Consider the following 17057-nt stretch of genomic DNA (forward strand, 5'->3'; position numbering starts at 1 on the left):
ATCTCGAGCTGTCAAACGAAACCGAAATTGGTTTCATCTGTGTGTAAAAATAATATGTGTACGTATACACTTACACAAGCATGATGGAACATGATTCCTATGAGATTAAATTGTCAACGTGCAGCACGTGCCGATTGGACATCAAAAAAGAGTGCTGCTGCCATGTATCACACGTCTCTTTTTACCACGCAGTGTTACTGATATTGACATCTCTCTTGCTCAGGCCTTTGTTTCTCTATTCCGCTAGGTATATTAACTTTATGTAACAGATAGACACAGCCACAGTATAGCAATATGACATCTAATATTGCTATACTGTGACACAGCTTAGGAATTATAGTAGGTAGTATAGTACGGATACGTGATAATTAAACTTCAATTTAACGAAGCTGAAAGATAAAGAAAGAGTTTAATATAATGACAAAATTTTCATTTAATTATTACAGTACACTGCTCCCAAAGTGATAATGCGCATATAAATTTTCGCAATTTAAACAGAGCGTCGGAAGACGTCGCTGCAAGCGCTGTTTTAAACTTTAATAAAAACAGCGCTTTGCAGCGACGTAGAGGTGCCTGACTGGACGTTACCATGGTAACGCCGCGATGGCTTCCCGGTGAGTTAGCGACAGCCGACAGCGGACAGCCACCGGCTATATGATATTTACTTCTATTTCTTTTGAATGTATATACGTGGGAGAACCATGCTTCGGCACGAATGGGCCGGCTCGACCGGAGAAATACCACGTTCTCACAGAAAGCCGGCATGAAACAGCGCTTGCGCTATGTTTCGCCGAGTGAGTGACTTTACCGGAGGCCCAATCCCCTACGCTATTCCTTTCCCTACCCTCCTCTATTCCCTTCCCTTCCCTTCCCTCCCCTATTACCCTATTCTCTCTTAAAAGGCCGGCAACGCACCTGCAGCTCTTCTGATGCTGGGAGTGTCCATGGGCGACGGAAGTTGCTCTCCATCAGGTGACCCGTTTGCTCGATTGCCCCCTTATTTCATTTAAAAAAACAAGGTGCAAAATGCAAGTTTCATAGATTCGGGTGTTTTCGTGATTACGACAATAGGCATGATGACTATTTTTTTTGTTATCGGTAATTGAAAGACACTTAATAAATAGAAACATCGTTGAAAGAATGACTCTGATAGCTTAAAAATTCACCAAGATATGACAATTCAAATATCTCATAAAAAAGACCTGCCCGAAACGCTCCATACAAAGTGCTACGAAAGTGTGACATCAGTCTTTCGTAGTTTGTACGCATCGGGAGACAACTTTGTTCGACAGGTATATTAAATATTGCGTTTATGAAAGTGGTTTCATAACAAAAGTTGCTTTTAATTGCATAAATTATCGAATTGTATACAAATATTAAGAAATTTAATTGAAAAAAAAATCGACTTGAATATCCAACTTTGAAGGCGCATACCAATAAAAATACAAATGCTATCAAGCTGAAAGTTTGGGAACACTTATTTTTTACCGTGATTTCTTTATTTTATTAACAAAATTCGCTAATCTTTGACCTTGTCATCATCCCTATTAGCGAAGATTTCCATGCGCATTACTAATTTGGGAGTAATGTCATTAATATTCGTGCCTGAGTACGGCAGATAGTCTATTGACAATTTCAGTTTATTCCTAGTTATCTTGTTAACTTGTTAAAACGTCTGTCAGCGACAGGTCCCTATTCTGAAGTCTGAACCTCTATTCTAAATCCTAGGAATTCTAATTAAAATGTAGACTGGCGTAGCTTTTGTCTAGGTTTCCATTGAAACAAGATTTCGATTCGATTTGACTTTCAATCGCCCACCGCGGCCATATAGAAAACTGACGTCTATTTTTTTGCTCGGCTTACCCAGGAGCCATTTTAGACATAGTTTTCAAGCTTTTTCTATGTAGCCAAAGAATAAGCAGACAGATCACCTGATTGTAAGCGATAGTCACTCCCCGTAGATATGTGCAGGGTTTACGTCATACGAGTAGGTACATGTGTAACTTCTCTGGTGTTGCAAATTGCACTCAAGGTCCTCTTAATTCCCATCATCTCTTAAAGCCACATTATTACATCACTAACTGGCCCCGGGCAACAAAGCGGTAAGCGCCGGTTACGCCCTTTTTAATGTTATTTGATTTTTGGCTTCTCTGAGTATTAGTCTATCACCCCTATTTATTTCATATTTTTAAAATAATATTTGGGTATAATAAATGACAAAAGCTTTGTTGAATCGAAAATTCTCTTACAACTTAAACTGTATTCTTGCATTACACTATGAAACATAACTAAAAAAAACCGGTGAAGATACGATACAACTAAGCTTTCGCTGTAAGATTCCCCAGAAGAACGGAGTGATCGGCTGATACGCTCGAAATCTAAAGCGAAAAATACGTCGTATTATGTTCTTACAGCCGTAAATCTCAAGCGGTTTTGTGTTTTTATAAAGTCGATAAACAATGTTACAATTGAAACAATATCGCTTCTTAGTTGTATTATACTTTTTCAATTATTTCAATATTTTTTTATACTGTTACAATTATTTTGATATGGTTAAATAGGTAAAAAAATTAACGTTCATATGAGACATCACACATTTGTTTTGGACCACTGTACGCTGCACTATAAACAAAATAGCTTATTTTGTCTCTCCTAAACAAAACGATTTTTGATATTACGCCTTTATTGCCCGGGGCCAGCGACTTGTCAAACGCATAAGTATTATTTCGAAAACTGTTTCCGAAGGCCTTTGCATTGGACCATGCCGACCCATTCGTGCTGACGCAGGGCTCTATCACATTTGCGTAGTATGTTCTAGATCGTTGTTCGTTGTTTTACCGTAGTATCTGCCACCTGTGGCTCGCTGCAGCCTGATCGATACAACATACCCTACATAGCGCAAGTTCGCGCCAAAATGTGATAAGCAATCCATACTATATAATACGAGTATTATAAACTCTAGTTCATCTATGAAGCTCGCAATTTCGTTGTGCCAAAATACGTTTATCGCCCGTGAACCGTATTTTTTCCGGTAAGAAAGTATCCAATGTCCTTTTCCAGGACTCGAACTGCATATCTATAGACCCAGGAAAATCGGTTCAGTGGTTTGGGCGTTAAGAGGTAACAGGCAGACATACAGACACACTTTCATATGAATATAATATGGTATGGATGCGAAAATTTGTCTGTCTAGTGTCTGTCTGTCCATCTGTTACCACTTTACGAATTCAACGTCCCGGGAAGGGACATTGGATACTTTTTATCCCGGGAAATGTGCGGTTTTGGCGTAACGAAGTTGCAGGCGTCATATTCTAGTCTTACAATATAAGAATATTGACAGCCTGCTGTGCTCTGCCTCTGGCGTAAAAAACATTTCAGCAATATAATATTACTAGCTGTCCCGGCAACCGTTGTTTCGCTTTATAAAGTATTTCGCCCATATTATTTTATTGAAGTGACTAAATAAGTATGTCACCAGAGCAACGTCCATCGCTATCCCGTCGCACAATGGTCGCCGTCAGTCTCGAGTATTAATAATTATAGGGGTTGGTGATAAAAAAGTAAAAATTTTGGGTTGTATGTATTTTTAATGCCATATTATAAAAAAATAACAAAAAATTTCGTCCAAAAAAAAGGGTGAGCAACCCTTATTACTTAGGGGTATGAAAAATAGATGTTGGCCGATTCTCAGACCTACTCAATATGCTCACAAAATTTAATGAGAATCGGTCAAGCCGTTTCGGAGGAGTACCTACCTTAACGAAAATTGTGACACGAGAATTTTATATATAAGATTATCCTATTTCTAAAGAATGTACTTAGTACTTACTTATAAAATTAAAAATACCCGAATAATAGAAGTTCTGATTTGTCACCAATTTTATCAAACAAGCTCACGGATCGCCTGATACGTTTATAGTGCAACAGATTAGTGCAAAGCTGATGTTGATACTGATATTGAGCTAGGCTTTGATTTTTGAAGGTGCAAAAGGTCAAAATTAGGTCAGAGGGTACTTTAAAATACTAAACGAAATTGAACCGTCCATAAATTTGTTAAAGTTTAAATTCCCATGCATTCGGATGAATCCTTTTTATTTACCTTACCTTATTGTTCAAAACTTTTGAACATAGAGATAACTTTTGTATCAAAAGGCATCTCTGCATCATAAAAGGCATCTCTGCATCATTAATTAGTGTTCATAATTAGTATGCACTAGTAAGTTCTAATTAGGTAGTAATTAGTATGTTATTACTTATCAGTTATCACTAATTAAGTAAGGTCAATGTGTCGAAGTCCGGCATACTTTTCTAAAATTAAAGTTTAACATAATTTTTTGACTTGACATTCGCTTTTTAAAGTTACTTGTGTTATCGGAAATTATAGGCTATATATTAATTAGGCCTATAATGATCTAAAAATAATCTTAGCTGCCATATTTTTTTACTTACGTAGTATTTTTTTAAAACTCGGCGTGTAGACGGACTTCCCTTACAGTTTGTGGTAAGTCCGTCTAGCAGCAGTATAGCCATAACTTGTGAAGTAAAATGCATGGCAACGGTTTCTAGCAAAGCCGCAAAACGGCCATTCAAATATGTGTTTAAGGTGTCGGTAATAAGGTTCGCATTCCAGAGAAAATTAATTTTATATCACTTTAAGGCAAGTCCGGCATATCGTAAGTCTAAGTGGTTGCAAACATTTTCATTAAAATTATAGTGCATTTTTTGAAAAATTAAACACTAAGTATAAACATAAATGTTTATTACAACAAAATTATATTAATTAGTGCCGGTAAAATCTACAATTTTGCTTCATCATCATTTATGGAATGAGACATTTTTCAACATACTCCCCTACTTAATTTTGATTTGATTATTGTTATTGATACGTCTACTTAGTACCTATTTTTTTTATTCCGTAATATTAATATTTAGTTAGTTAAAATAACTTTTTAGTTTACGTGGCAGATTGAGGCCATGCACGCGAAAGTTACACGTTTTTACCATTATTTTCGCCGCTCAATTAAAATTATAAGGTTTGTTGGTCCGGGAGGTAGGGTTTTTTTAAGGAAATTTCCTGCTCTTTAAGCATCTTTTTTCAAATTTTGATTATCTCAAATAATTGTTGGTTTTGGGAATATTGAAAAAACCAAACCAATCTTTTTTTAATTTGTTGTTTATAACTTTTGCTATTTTTATCAGCCCCTCTTGTATGCTCTTTTCGTGCAGTAAAATTTGGGCAGTGCTATGATTTAGTAGTCCTAAGTTTCAATGCAAATTAACAATAAAGACATGTATATTTGAAAATGTTGACAATATCTGATTCGAGAAAGCGATATTAACGAATCGAACACCAGTAATAAGTAAAAGGATCACTAAATTACTTATGTAATCCAAGAAACTCCAAAAACTCCTTCGTATTTCCACTTTTTTTAATTTTTTTGGCAGAGGCTTACACTCCGACTGCGAGTGTAAACGGAAAAAAAATTGAGATCGTTTTTTTCGTAACAGGTAGTTAGTAGCGACATGTCTATTTCTTAGGTCAAACTAACTTTGCAATATTGTTTTACCCACTGAGCCATATGAAACTAGTCGTTCAAATATGGAAGTTATTGCCGCTAGACGGACTTACCTCCCAGACGGACTTCGACACATTGACCTTACTTATTATATTATTATTATGTGTTATTAATTAACCCATTAATATTTAATCTATCTTTAATCTATATAATATATAAAACTGAAAGGTGACTGACTGATTTGGTGATCTATCAACGCACAGCCCAAACCACTGGACCGATCGGCATGCAGGTAGATATTATGACGTGGGCATCCGCTAAGAAAGGATTTTGATCAATTCCACCCCCAAGGGGGGATGAAAATAGGGGATGAAAGTTTGTATATAATAATACTTCTTAACGCGAGCGAAGCCGCGGGCAAAAGCTCGTATATTAGATTATCCTACCGACTGCTCCTATTTCACAACGAATTGTTTGTGGCTGACTACCACAAACAATTCGTTGAATTTGGGGCAAAAGTTAGGGATTTCTAAATTCTTATGGTGCTTTGTCTATCATGGTGCTCCGTACTTATGCCTGTACAGAATGTAACAAAACAAAGTATACTTTAGGATGTGTAGGTATATGTGTTTCTTTTACATAGTTCACAGTGACATAAAAAGCGCTGAAAGAGCTACTTTAGTTAATTACTGTAACGGCATTTTGTTGATTGCGTCGACGTTTTGATATAGAAACATAGAACACAAAATTACTTGCTTTATTTGAGCTGCTGCTTTTACAATAAACTCTATGTAAGGGTCTAATACACGCCTCAAAGTATTATCGCTTTGTTTCGTTACACCCTGCATGAATAGGAGAAAGCTGTAAGGGCCAACCCACACCTACCACACCACATCGCAACGACAAAAGGTCGAGCAGTGGTTACGTGTGATTGTGAGGTGTCGCTGTAGCTTTTTGTAGTTGCGTCGTGGTACCGACAAAATGTCGACGTTGTCGCCAGTGGTTGCGATGTGGTTACGTACGAAAGTCAATGAAAAGGAGGGGGGGAAGAGCGCGGGCGGTGTGCGCGCACTGTCATTGCATCGACGCAACGTTGCGGCTGCGATGTGATCGGCCGTGGTTGCGATGTGGTCGGTATCACACAAGTGGTCGACCACGACTGCAAAATCTGGTACCTACGCGTGAATGGTCCAGTTCATTTACAATACGAAATATACGCCCGACCACGTGGTGTGGTTGTTAGTATTAGGCTGTCCCAACTCCCAACCAGCACAAGCACAAAAAAGCATGTTTTCACATACTTCAAGAGAACAAAACAATGCAAATAATTATTAACGGCCATTCCCAATATTTGATCTATCTCTGGTTTTGCCCTACTAGAGATAGGAATAGCTCACATTACGGCCGTTCCCAATATTTGATCTATCTCTGGTTTTGCCTTACTAGAGATAGTAATAGCTCACAATTGACATAAAATATATGTCTCTAATGTCTAATGTGAGCGATTCCTATCTCTAGTTGGGCCAAACCAGAGATAGATCAAATATTGGGAACCGCCGTTAGACATTAGAGACATATATTTTATGTCAATTGTGAGCTATTCCTATCTCTAGTAGGGCAACACCAGAGATAGATCAAATATTGGGAACGGCCGTAAGTCGCGCGCTGTTGACACTGAGCAAAGATTTGAAAGATAAAGCTGAGTTATTCTTTTTTTTTTTATGAAATAAGGGGGCAAACGAGCAAACGGGTCACCTGATGGAAAGCAACTTCCGTCGCCCATGGACACTCGCAGCATCAGAAGAGCTGCAAGTGCGTTGCCGGCCTTTTAAGAGGGAATAGGGTAATAGGGGAGGGTAGGGAAGGGAAGGGAAGGGAATAGTTGAGAGTAGGGAAGGGAATAGGGTAGGGGTTAGGGGATTGGGCCTCCGGTAAACTAACTCACTCGGCGAAACATAGCGCAAGCGCTGTTTCACGCCGGCTTTCTGTGAGAACGTGGTATTTATCCGGTCGAGCCGGCCCATTCGTGCCGAAACATGGCTCTCCCACGTATAAGTGGGGATAATAATATCGTAAGTAGAATATAAGCACATAGTAATATTCTACTACTATGTGCTTATATTCTACTTACGATATTATTATTCTGTTCTTAAACCTTTAAAATAAAACCTATCTTTGCTATCGAACAAATGAAGTTCGTTCGGCCAAATCCTTTTGTGGATGCAATCTATTGTGATGCCAAATCCTTTTGTGGATGAATCTATACGTGTGGGTTGGCCCTAAGATGGCATTCATCACAAAAAGATAGCAACAAGTGTCAGCGATCAAGAATAACTCACTTAAATTTTTACGACAAAACTATCATAAAGTTTCTCATCTCGCTTTACGGCGTCGAAAATAACTTTAGGGTGTTACTTATCTCGCCTTACGGAGCAATGTTTCCGTCCTTTGTGCTGGAGATTGGGTGGGACTTTTATAAATTAGAGTTCCTTCGATCACAATAGATTGCATCCACAAAAGGATTTGGCCGAACAAACTTCATTTGTTTGATGGCAAATTCGATATGTCTTATTATGTTTTGGAACAGAATAATATTATAAGTAGGATATAAGCACAATATAAACACATTGTATAGTATAAATGTTCCGCGCGGCTTCGCTCGCGTAATGTAGGAATTTCACGGAAACCGTACATTTTTCCGCAATAAAATAACCTATGTCCCTTCACGTGGTCTATTCTTCATGTGTGCCAAATAACATAAAAATTGCTCCAGTAGTTTTTAAGATAATAAGCAATTTCAAATAATTACCCCGTTTTTCCACATTTTCCTCTATTTATTCGCTCCTATTGGTCTTAGCGTGATAAAATATAGCCTATAGCCTTCCTCGATAAATAGGCTATCAACCTTCAAGAAGAGAGCGTATTCCCTCTTAAAAGGCCGGCAACGCACCTGCAGCTCTTCTGATGTTGCGAGTATCCATGGGCGAACAAACAAACATACTCTTCCGCTTTATATAGACATTATACAGATGACGGACCTACGTAATTTGTTCAAGTAATGTCAATTGAATATTCGTCGTGATCTGTTAGCTGAATTTGACATAACGCAACCAAATCACGTAGGTCCGCAATGTGCCTATGAATGAACTTCTCTGATATTACATAATGCAATAATGATGTCACTCAACGAAGTGTAACAATTCAGCACTCTACCTGTAGCGCGCCGGGTCAAGGACGCGACCTAGAGGTACCCTGACAACGTAATATTAACCGGGCTAACGGCTCCGGTAATGTAGGAATAATTGATTTTGGACTGTTACACATAATAGCAACCTTACTATTACTACTAAAAGACTTTTAGGCAGCTATTATACGACTGAAGGTCAATTTTAAACTGCGTCGTAACAAACTGACTATCGGCCGCTGCCGCGCTGATTCTAAGCAAGCTCACAAGTTCAAAAGGCGTATTTTTTCTTTTCTTAGCATTATCAGTAGCCCTAGCACGGCCACCAGTAGAAATACGAATGTATAGATAAACTGTGGACATAAACTAAAGGTGCCGTTTCGATCTTTACCGCGGCCAATCGCGACCGACAAAAATTCAATTAAAATGCCGCTTTATGACAGACTATAGTAGACTGTATAATATGTCATAGAGTAGGATATTATTTGAATTTTTAGGACTATAGTCTGTCATAAAGTGGCATTTTAATTTCATTTTTGGGAACGAGAAAAGATCGGAACGCTACCTTAAATTTATCTCCACAGTTTGTCCATACTTTCGCATTTCTACTGGTGGCCGTGCTAGGGCTACAGGAATTGCTATCATTAGAAAAACTATAATGTTAAATGTACTATGCTAACTGACCAAACACTTAATAGTGTTTGGTCAGTCTTATCCCAAACCAAAGTGTCTCTCTCGAGTCTGGACAGAACTTCTAAGCTAGAACCCTAGTTCTTATTATAGAGTTTAATTACAATTTGTTTTTGAGTGTTTAACAGTTTACTCATGGGGATTTAGTATTTTTTTTTAAATAAAGATGTCGATGTCCCAGTCGGATTGTATATTTAGTCGTATTACATTACGGCTAGCCGTTTTAAAAAACGGCGGGGTTTTGTAATGCGGCGTGTCGACGTTTAGCCAGATTGAATGCGCCTGAATAAAAAACCGCCGGAATGCATTCGGCGCTATACGTTATTCAATACGGCTAGCCGTAATGTAATAAGGCTACAGACAATGACATAAGAAGTGTTTCTTATGTCATTGGTTAGAGACTAGTCGCCTTTTTGACAGTTTTAGTTTCGTTATTCGTTTCTTAACACTCGTGGCGCTGCCCGTGTCACAGATGAATATATGAGAAGTAATTAAATTTTGTGTATGCCATTTAAAAATTTGGTTTGCAAGAAATAACAGCTAATAAATCATTTTGTCAGCATACAAAGATTTTGTTAGCAATAATTAAAATCAGGCTGCAATTCGTGTCCTGTAAATAATCATGATAATGGTCAGCAATTTAAACACATAACTGGCAGCGAGTTTTATTATGTATCTGCAAAATAAACAGTCACTCGGCAGAATAATTACTTGGTCGGCAAGATTATACATTCGGTCAGCAGAGAAAACATTTCAGTATTTTTATTTCATTTCATTATTCATTTATTTATTTTATTAATTAATAAAGACTTAACAGAAGGCCTACTTACCACGGATATCGAAGCGGGGGGACCGGGGGGCGCAGCCCCCCTAAAGGGGGGCTCGGGGGGCCTAGCCTCCCGCCAAAACAAAAACAAACACAATCCAGAAAGTCCAAATATAGGTTAGGTTAGAACTTAGATCACAACACAGAGGGAACCGAGCGAGCGAAGCGAGCGTGCTGCGGCAGCAGCAGGCGACCGTCATAAAACAAAAGATAAATCCAGAATTTTTTGCTTATTCTCTGAGTGCTTACCAAAATTTAATGAAGGCCACTCATTGCTGCATTGTTTTATTTTGCAATCATGGTCACCCTATAACTTACATAGGACTACGATGCGGCTAAACGTGGGCCGCCTTATTGAAGAACGTATCGCAATTACAATCCGGCTAAACGTCGACACGCCGCATTACAAAACGGCGCCGTTTTTTAAAACGGCTAGCCGTAATGTAATACGGCTAAATATACAATGTGCCTGCGACATCGACATTACTTTAATTATTTTTATCACTTGTGAATTGTGATGTATCTTTCGGACACGCTAACTTGTATCTTCATAAAATGTATTCCCCTCACAACGAAACTTATTTTTATCTGGTATCTATAATGCTAACAGGCATTGTCGTATACAATTGGTTTTATTTTCAAAATTTTTAGATCTACTTTGTTACCAGGTCTACCTCAAAAGCGGATATACATAAGGAACTGTAAGTCTAGACAAACTAGTGCACCTAGATAACAAGTACTAAAAGTAGTGTCTACGGTCTATAAAAGGTTGAAGATTGCTCCTCCTTAATTCGACTATTGCAATGCAATATTAATGCAACTATACGTTCCTAGTTCGATTCTGTCTGTTTCCTATGCTAAGTACTCACATATGGTTTTACTCGATAGTTTTACCCCAAATCGAGTAAAAATTACCGTGTGGACCGCAAAACTCACAGCTCGAAGGCCCGCATCGAGCCGGCTCGATGGAATCAAATAAATCTAATTTCCTTCGAACTTACTCGACGCGAGCCGTCGAGCTTTGCTCAAGCGTGTGAGTTTTGCGTTCCACACGTTAATTTTTACTCGATTTGGAGTAAAACTATTGAGTAAGTGTCTGAACACACTAGGCCGAAGTTACACGGCGTAAATTCCCCATGATTACGCCCGCAATGTATTTTAAATTGCCGATGAGACACTATTCCGTCGCGTTCCGTCCGTATATTGTATGCGTTTGACATTGCGGACGTAATTTACGCCGCGTAACTTCGGCCTATTGAGTTTAGACACTAATGCTAAATGCGTGGACGAAAGCCCGAGCCGTGGTTTTTACTCTATGTGATGGCTCAATCGAGTTAAACCGTATATTGTGAGTACTTAGTAGGGCTAAACCACCAGCGGGGCTAAAATGGTCGCATTTAGCAATTCCTCTCAATCAATTCAGCAAATGAATTGGCAAAACTGTCAAACTGACAAAATATGTCAAATTCGTACGAATTACTACAGATCGATAAGGCTTTTTATGAACGTGAGCGGGGGCGCTGCACGTAAAGGAAAACTGTCAAAAACGACGTTTTTGTATGATGGCAGCGTTAGTTTTTTTTTTCGCCCCGTTCATTTAAAGTCTTGTCGATCTGTAGACATGAATTGCAAGCAGAGTGACCGTTTTGCAATTTTAAGAAAATGAATCATATTATGATTCTACAAAGCGACCATTTTCACCCCGCTATCTACATTATTGGTATCCTCATAAAATAACAATGACATAGGTTTGATATTTTATGAGTGTATCATTTTGTAGAAGGATAAGAAACGAATTGGATCAAACAAGGAATAAATCTGCATTAATTATGTATTAGAATAGTAAAATTAAGGCTTTCATTTCATTAAAAGAAATGTGTACTTTATCTTGATACAATAAAGAAGAAAATCAAATGGCTAACTATTCCTATTTTCAACTTTATGTATGATAAAGTTCATTTTCGCACGAGCATTTTCAACACAACTGGCCAAACAACTAAAAACGTAGAAAACTAAATTTCTACTTCTGACTTCCACTCTAGCACTTTTTCTAAAGCTTGCCAATCGTAGCTCACAGGTCTTAGACCAGAAAAGTAGAAACTACTATAGCCTAGTCACTGAACACGCAGATATTCATCCATAAACCTAGCACTACGTCTTGTCTTCTTCACTCGCACATGAATCGCTTTCTCGCTTCCACAGGATAGCGTTATTTTCGCGTGTGAAAGAGACAAGAATAAATACGTCAGTGGTCGAATTTCTACGTGTTCGGTGACCAGGCTATATCACTAATTTAGTAAACCATTTGTGAAGCAATTAGCCGGAGAAAAAAAGCTTATTTTAGGGCTTACCACAAAAGTTGAACACAAGTTGGCTTAGGCCTTTGAAAACTAGCTCAGAGTTTCATAAAGCTTGCCAGCCACTTTAGCCCTTAATTACCTAGCTTTAAGTTCTACACAAAGTCATCAAAAAGTGCTAAAATATACATTATTTATATTAAAATCTTAGATCTTGCTTATAATTTCAGTAACGGCTCATTATTGGACCTACTGTTGCCTTGCTACACAGATCATGTATCAGAAAATTCTGAAGCCTTCAAAAGGCTAGTCTTAAGGTCGATTCTGATATTTAAATCATACAATAAACCAGTTTCGATATTATATTGTAGTTAAAACCGCGAAATATTATATTAATGAGCATCAGTTTGCGAACATAACGCGCTGCAAAGAAAAACCCTTTGTTTCAATAATATTATCAAGAATATATTTTATTAATAATAATCATTTAAAAGTGAATTAGGTCTAGTATTTAGAATTAAGAATCAGGCTTTATACTCGGCTCACAAAACACACTAACGGCCGTTCCCAATATTTGATCTATCTCTGGTTTTGCCCTACTAGAGATAGGAATAACTCACAATTGACATAAAATATATGTCTCTAATGTCTAATGTGAGCTATTCCTATCTCTAGTAGGGCAAAACCAGAGATAGATCAAATATTGGGAACGGCCGTAAGATAATATAATTCAAACATCAAAATATGTCATCATCAAGCTTGGGAGAAGCTCGTAAATTGTATAAAGCGAGAAGTGTATGGTATTGAAAGCGATATTACGATGTTCATCGAATTTTATCACTGGGTTTTATCACCGCTTTTTTACGTGCAAACAATTGTAAGATATGTAATGCTACATATTAATTACCTATGTCATAATATTAACGTGCCATTATAAGAAATTTTAATACGTATAGTCTGTCAAAAAAGTGAAGAAATTAAAAAGTGGCAACATCTTAGTGTCATCCCTTTCAAATCAATCTAAGAAAAAAGGACACTACGATGTTGCCACTTTTTAATTTCTTCACTTTTTGGACAGACTATACTTATGTTTACGCAAAGGTCGTGCACAACTTTCAGATAGTTTGGCTAAAATAGAAGGGGAATGCGCAGCGTTTGATGTGCAAGGTCTCTTTGGTGGGGAGAGGAGTGAGCGGGGCTATATCTACTTATCTATATATCTATTGGTTGATCAGTGAGCCGCTATTAGTCAGCTCCAGTTTCGCCGAAAACTCTTAAAGTTGTGTGCGGTCTATCAGTCCAAAATGCGACCTTAAATCGTAATAATAGTAAGTTACATGTTATTAGATCATCAATATCATCAAAATCAATACATTTTCTTGATAATGTAATATTTAGTACTGATTCCCATTACAATTCACAATACATTATTATCAAGGCATGTTTATGTGTCATTACAACAAAATGGCGCCTATAAACGCTAGCGAAATGGCGGGACAAAATCATGTTTGAATTTGGAACACGCAACATGGCGCCCATTCACGAGGAGGTTTTATATCACGATTTTATTGAAAAACCTCACCTCACAGAATATCAATCGTGGACGTATAAATTTTATGTTATATAAAAGGTAAGAATACGTTTTTATGTGCACATAAAACACGGCATCGAATGATAAAAATTAAGTGGTTGTGTCTCCCTATGGTGTCTCCCTTGCTTTCTGACAATTGGAAAGGAGGTGTTGACTTTGTTTTTCTTTTGTTTGTCATTATTGTAACTGCTATTGCGCATGGCGTTTCTTAAAAACTGAAGCTACCCTACTTTATTTACATGCGCTTACACACACTTATACACTAAACTACGCTACTTATTTACGCAATAGCGTAGTTTGAATCACACATGAATTTAAAACTACCCACTTTGTTATTTGAAGATCTCTGTCTCTAACTTTTATTTTGTCTGAGGTTCTAATATCTCAATTCTGTAGGTACCAAAAATGACAAGCTCAATTTGGTATAATTTGATAGCCCTTTTGAGAATGTGCTTGTGTTAATAATAATCAAGATTTAAATACCGTTATGAGAGGCTCTACAGACCGCTTGGAGCATAATTGACCCTTTTCTTTGTAACTAAATAATTATAAATATTTGATATTCGTACAAAAGGTTAAGGATTTGTTATTTAGATATTTGAATTTAAGGGATCGTGAATAACCCTTAGCAAATATTTAGAGCTATATCCCAAACCACTAGATGAGTCAAAATATAAAGATTTTTATATTGAATAGAAGATATAGTAACTCGACTCCAATAATTATAAGTATCTAAACACTGAATTTTATAGAAAATGTTTAATTCTAAGCACTAAAATTTAACCTTACCTAGTTAATACAGCTGTTGATTTTCTATTCTATTCTTTCGATGTAGTAACTAATTTATAACTTAGTAGAAAACACAATTATTATTGAAAGTTAAAAAAATGTACTGTTAATAACTTGAATAGCGCTTTTCTACAGCTTTTATGTTATTCCGAAAAAATCATTTAGTTAAGGATCAGCAATCAAAGCGCACGGAAGTGCGCAGGCCTAGTTCTTAAACTAAATTTGAACTTGACTGGTTTTGTGCTATACGTAATTATTTCTATACTTGATTAATTCTATAACTAGGCAATATTAATTATAGAATTTAATTAACCCGCCAAGTTCAAATTAGAAGTATTATGGATCAGGCTGTTGATGAAGATGATTATGATCGATGAAGTTCATCTGAACTTGGCTTTGGATTGAATTTCAAGTTTCAACTATTTTTTAGGCCAAAAATTAGCCGATAGGAACTAGGCCCCATTTTAACAGGTATGTTTTTGATGGGATTGATACTACTTTAGCCATTAGCCGTTAAATTATTATTCCACCATAATCATCACGTCACATGCCGGACTCCAATCATTATCTTCAATAGATTCATCACTCCAACAAGCAACATCTATACACAGAAACTGACTTCTTCGTCTTTGTTGCAGACACCCACTCCTCGACGCCGGTGGTGTGTCTCGTGATTGAAGGTGGTACCAACACGGTGCGGGCGGTGCTGGAGTATGTGACGGACAACCCCCCGGTCCCGGTGGTCGTGTGTGACGGCAGCGGCAGAGCGGCGGACCTCATTGCTTTTGTGCACAAGTAAGTTAATTGCTTTTGTGCACAAGTGAGTTAATTGCTTTTGTGCACAAGTGAGTAAGTATATTGCTTTTGGGCACATGTGAGTATATTGCTTTTGTGCATTCGTGGGTATATTGCTTTTGTGCACAAGTGAGTATGTTGCTTTTGTGCACAAGAGAGAGTATTGCTTTTGTGCACAAGTGAGTATAATATTGCTTTTGCGCACAACTGAGTTATATTGCTTTTGTGCATACGTGAGTGCAAATATTACGTGAGTATTATTGGGATTAAAACAATTTTCTACTAGAAACGCAATATAAATTTGATTTCCATTCAGTTTTTGAAAGTATATTATTTTGGTAAGCCGACCTATTATCTCAAAGCATAATGGCTCGCTCATAAAATAGAAACAATTGACGCTCTGAGACCCAAAACTTTGATTACAATAGTGTACCCCCCTAAGATTTTATAAGTAGCTGTACTTAAATTCTTAAACTTGATATGCCAACTAAATAACTTCGGTCGTATTTAAGTTGGGAAGTACAAAACTAGTTATTAGACTTTGCTGGAGTTACTGAATTTATAGTTTTAGTGCAAAAGTTAGCTTCCCACATCAGTTAGGGTAACTTTTGCTGAATTTTGCACTGTTAGAACGTGTTATCGTTTTGAGGCTAATTCGTCCATGCACAGTAAACATAATGTTATGTTTCTTTACCACCAAAAATTTTATGAATAGATCGAGCTCAACTTAAAGATCACAAAAAAATGGAAGGTGTTTCGAATTTTAATATTGAGACATATTTGAGTGGCGAGTAGTAGTATACATGTTTTTGGCAGATAATGTAATTTTTTAATCAATATACGTATCCTATGTTCCTCTCCAGTTTGCCTAACAATCTTAATATCGTGTACAGCCTATAGGCTGTACACGATACCTACTTCTTTGTTTTTATCTAATTCATTTGATGTGATCGGAAATAATAAACATTATGGTTTTATTACAACAGAAACGAGGGATAAACAAAATATGGGCTTGCTCCGTAAAATGGAAAGCATTAATTTTATCCCATTTTCGGCCGTTTTTGCTAGTGACGTCATAATAGGGGTTAAATTTTGAGAGTTCATAATAATTAGAGCCGGGGCGAAATGAGGGTACTAATAAGTTATAACGGCCAGTTCCCCGCACATGTTGTGTGCTTGCATTTTGTTATGAGAAGGGAATATGGAATTTATAAACTTTACCATTGGTTTGTGAGCTTTATATTTTTGGTGAATAGCTTGATTTCGTCCGGAACCGATTGGAATTTATAGATACTTATTTACCGTGCGGGTACCGTGCTTTAAACTAAGCTTTTCAGAATCCTTGTATCTAATAAATTTAGTATTCCAT

The 17057-nt window shown here is 37.2% G+C and overlaps 1 protein-coding gene across 10 annotated transcripts in view; it reads left to right on the forward strand.

Moving 5' to 3' along the window:
• LOC121737102 (transient receptor potential cation channel trpm) overlaps positions 1-17057 on the forward strand; it is a 282713-nt gene that overhangs the window by 198668 nt on the left and 66988 nt on the right. For all 10 annotated transcript variants that reach the window (XM_042128652.1, XM_042128650.1, XM_042128657.1 and 7 more), the window contains exon 7: positions 15532-15688. In XM_042128652.1, the coding sequence (XP_041984586.1) occupies positions 15532-15688 (157 nt within the window). The remainder of the gene's footprint in view (positions 1-15531; positions 15689-17057) is intronic.

This window comes from Aricia agestis, chromosome 20 (genome assembly GCF_905147365.1).
Source record: "Aricia agestis chromosome 20, ilAriAges1.1, whole genome shotgun sequence".
NCBI lineage: Eukaryota > Metazoa > Arthropoda > Insecta > Lepidoptera > Lycaenidae > Aricia > Aricia agestis.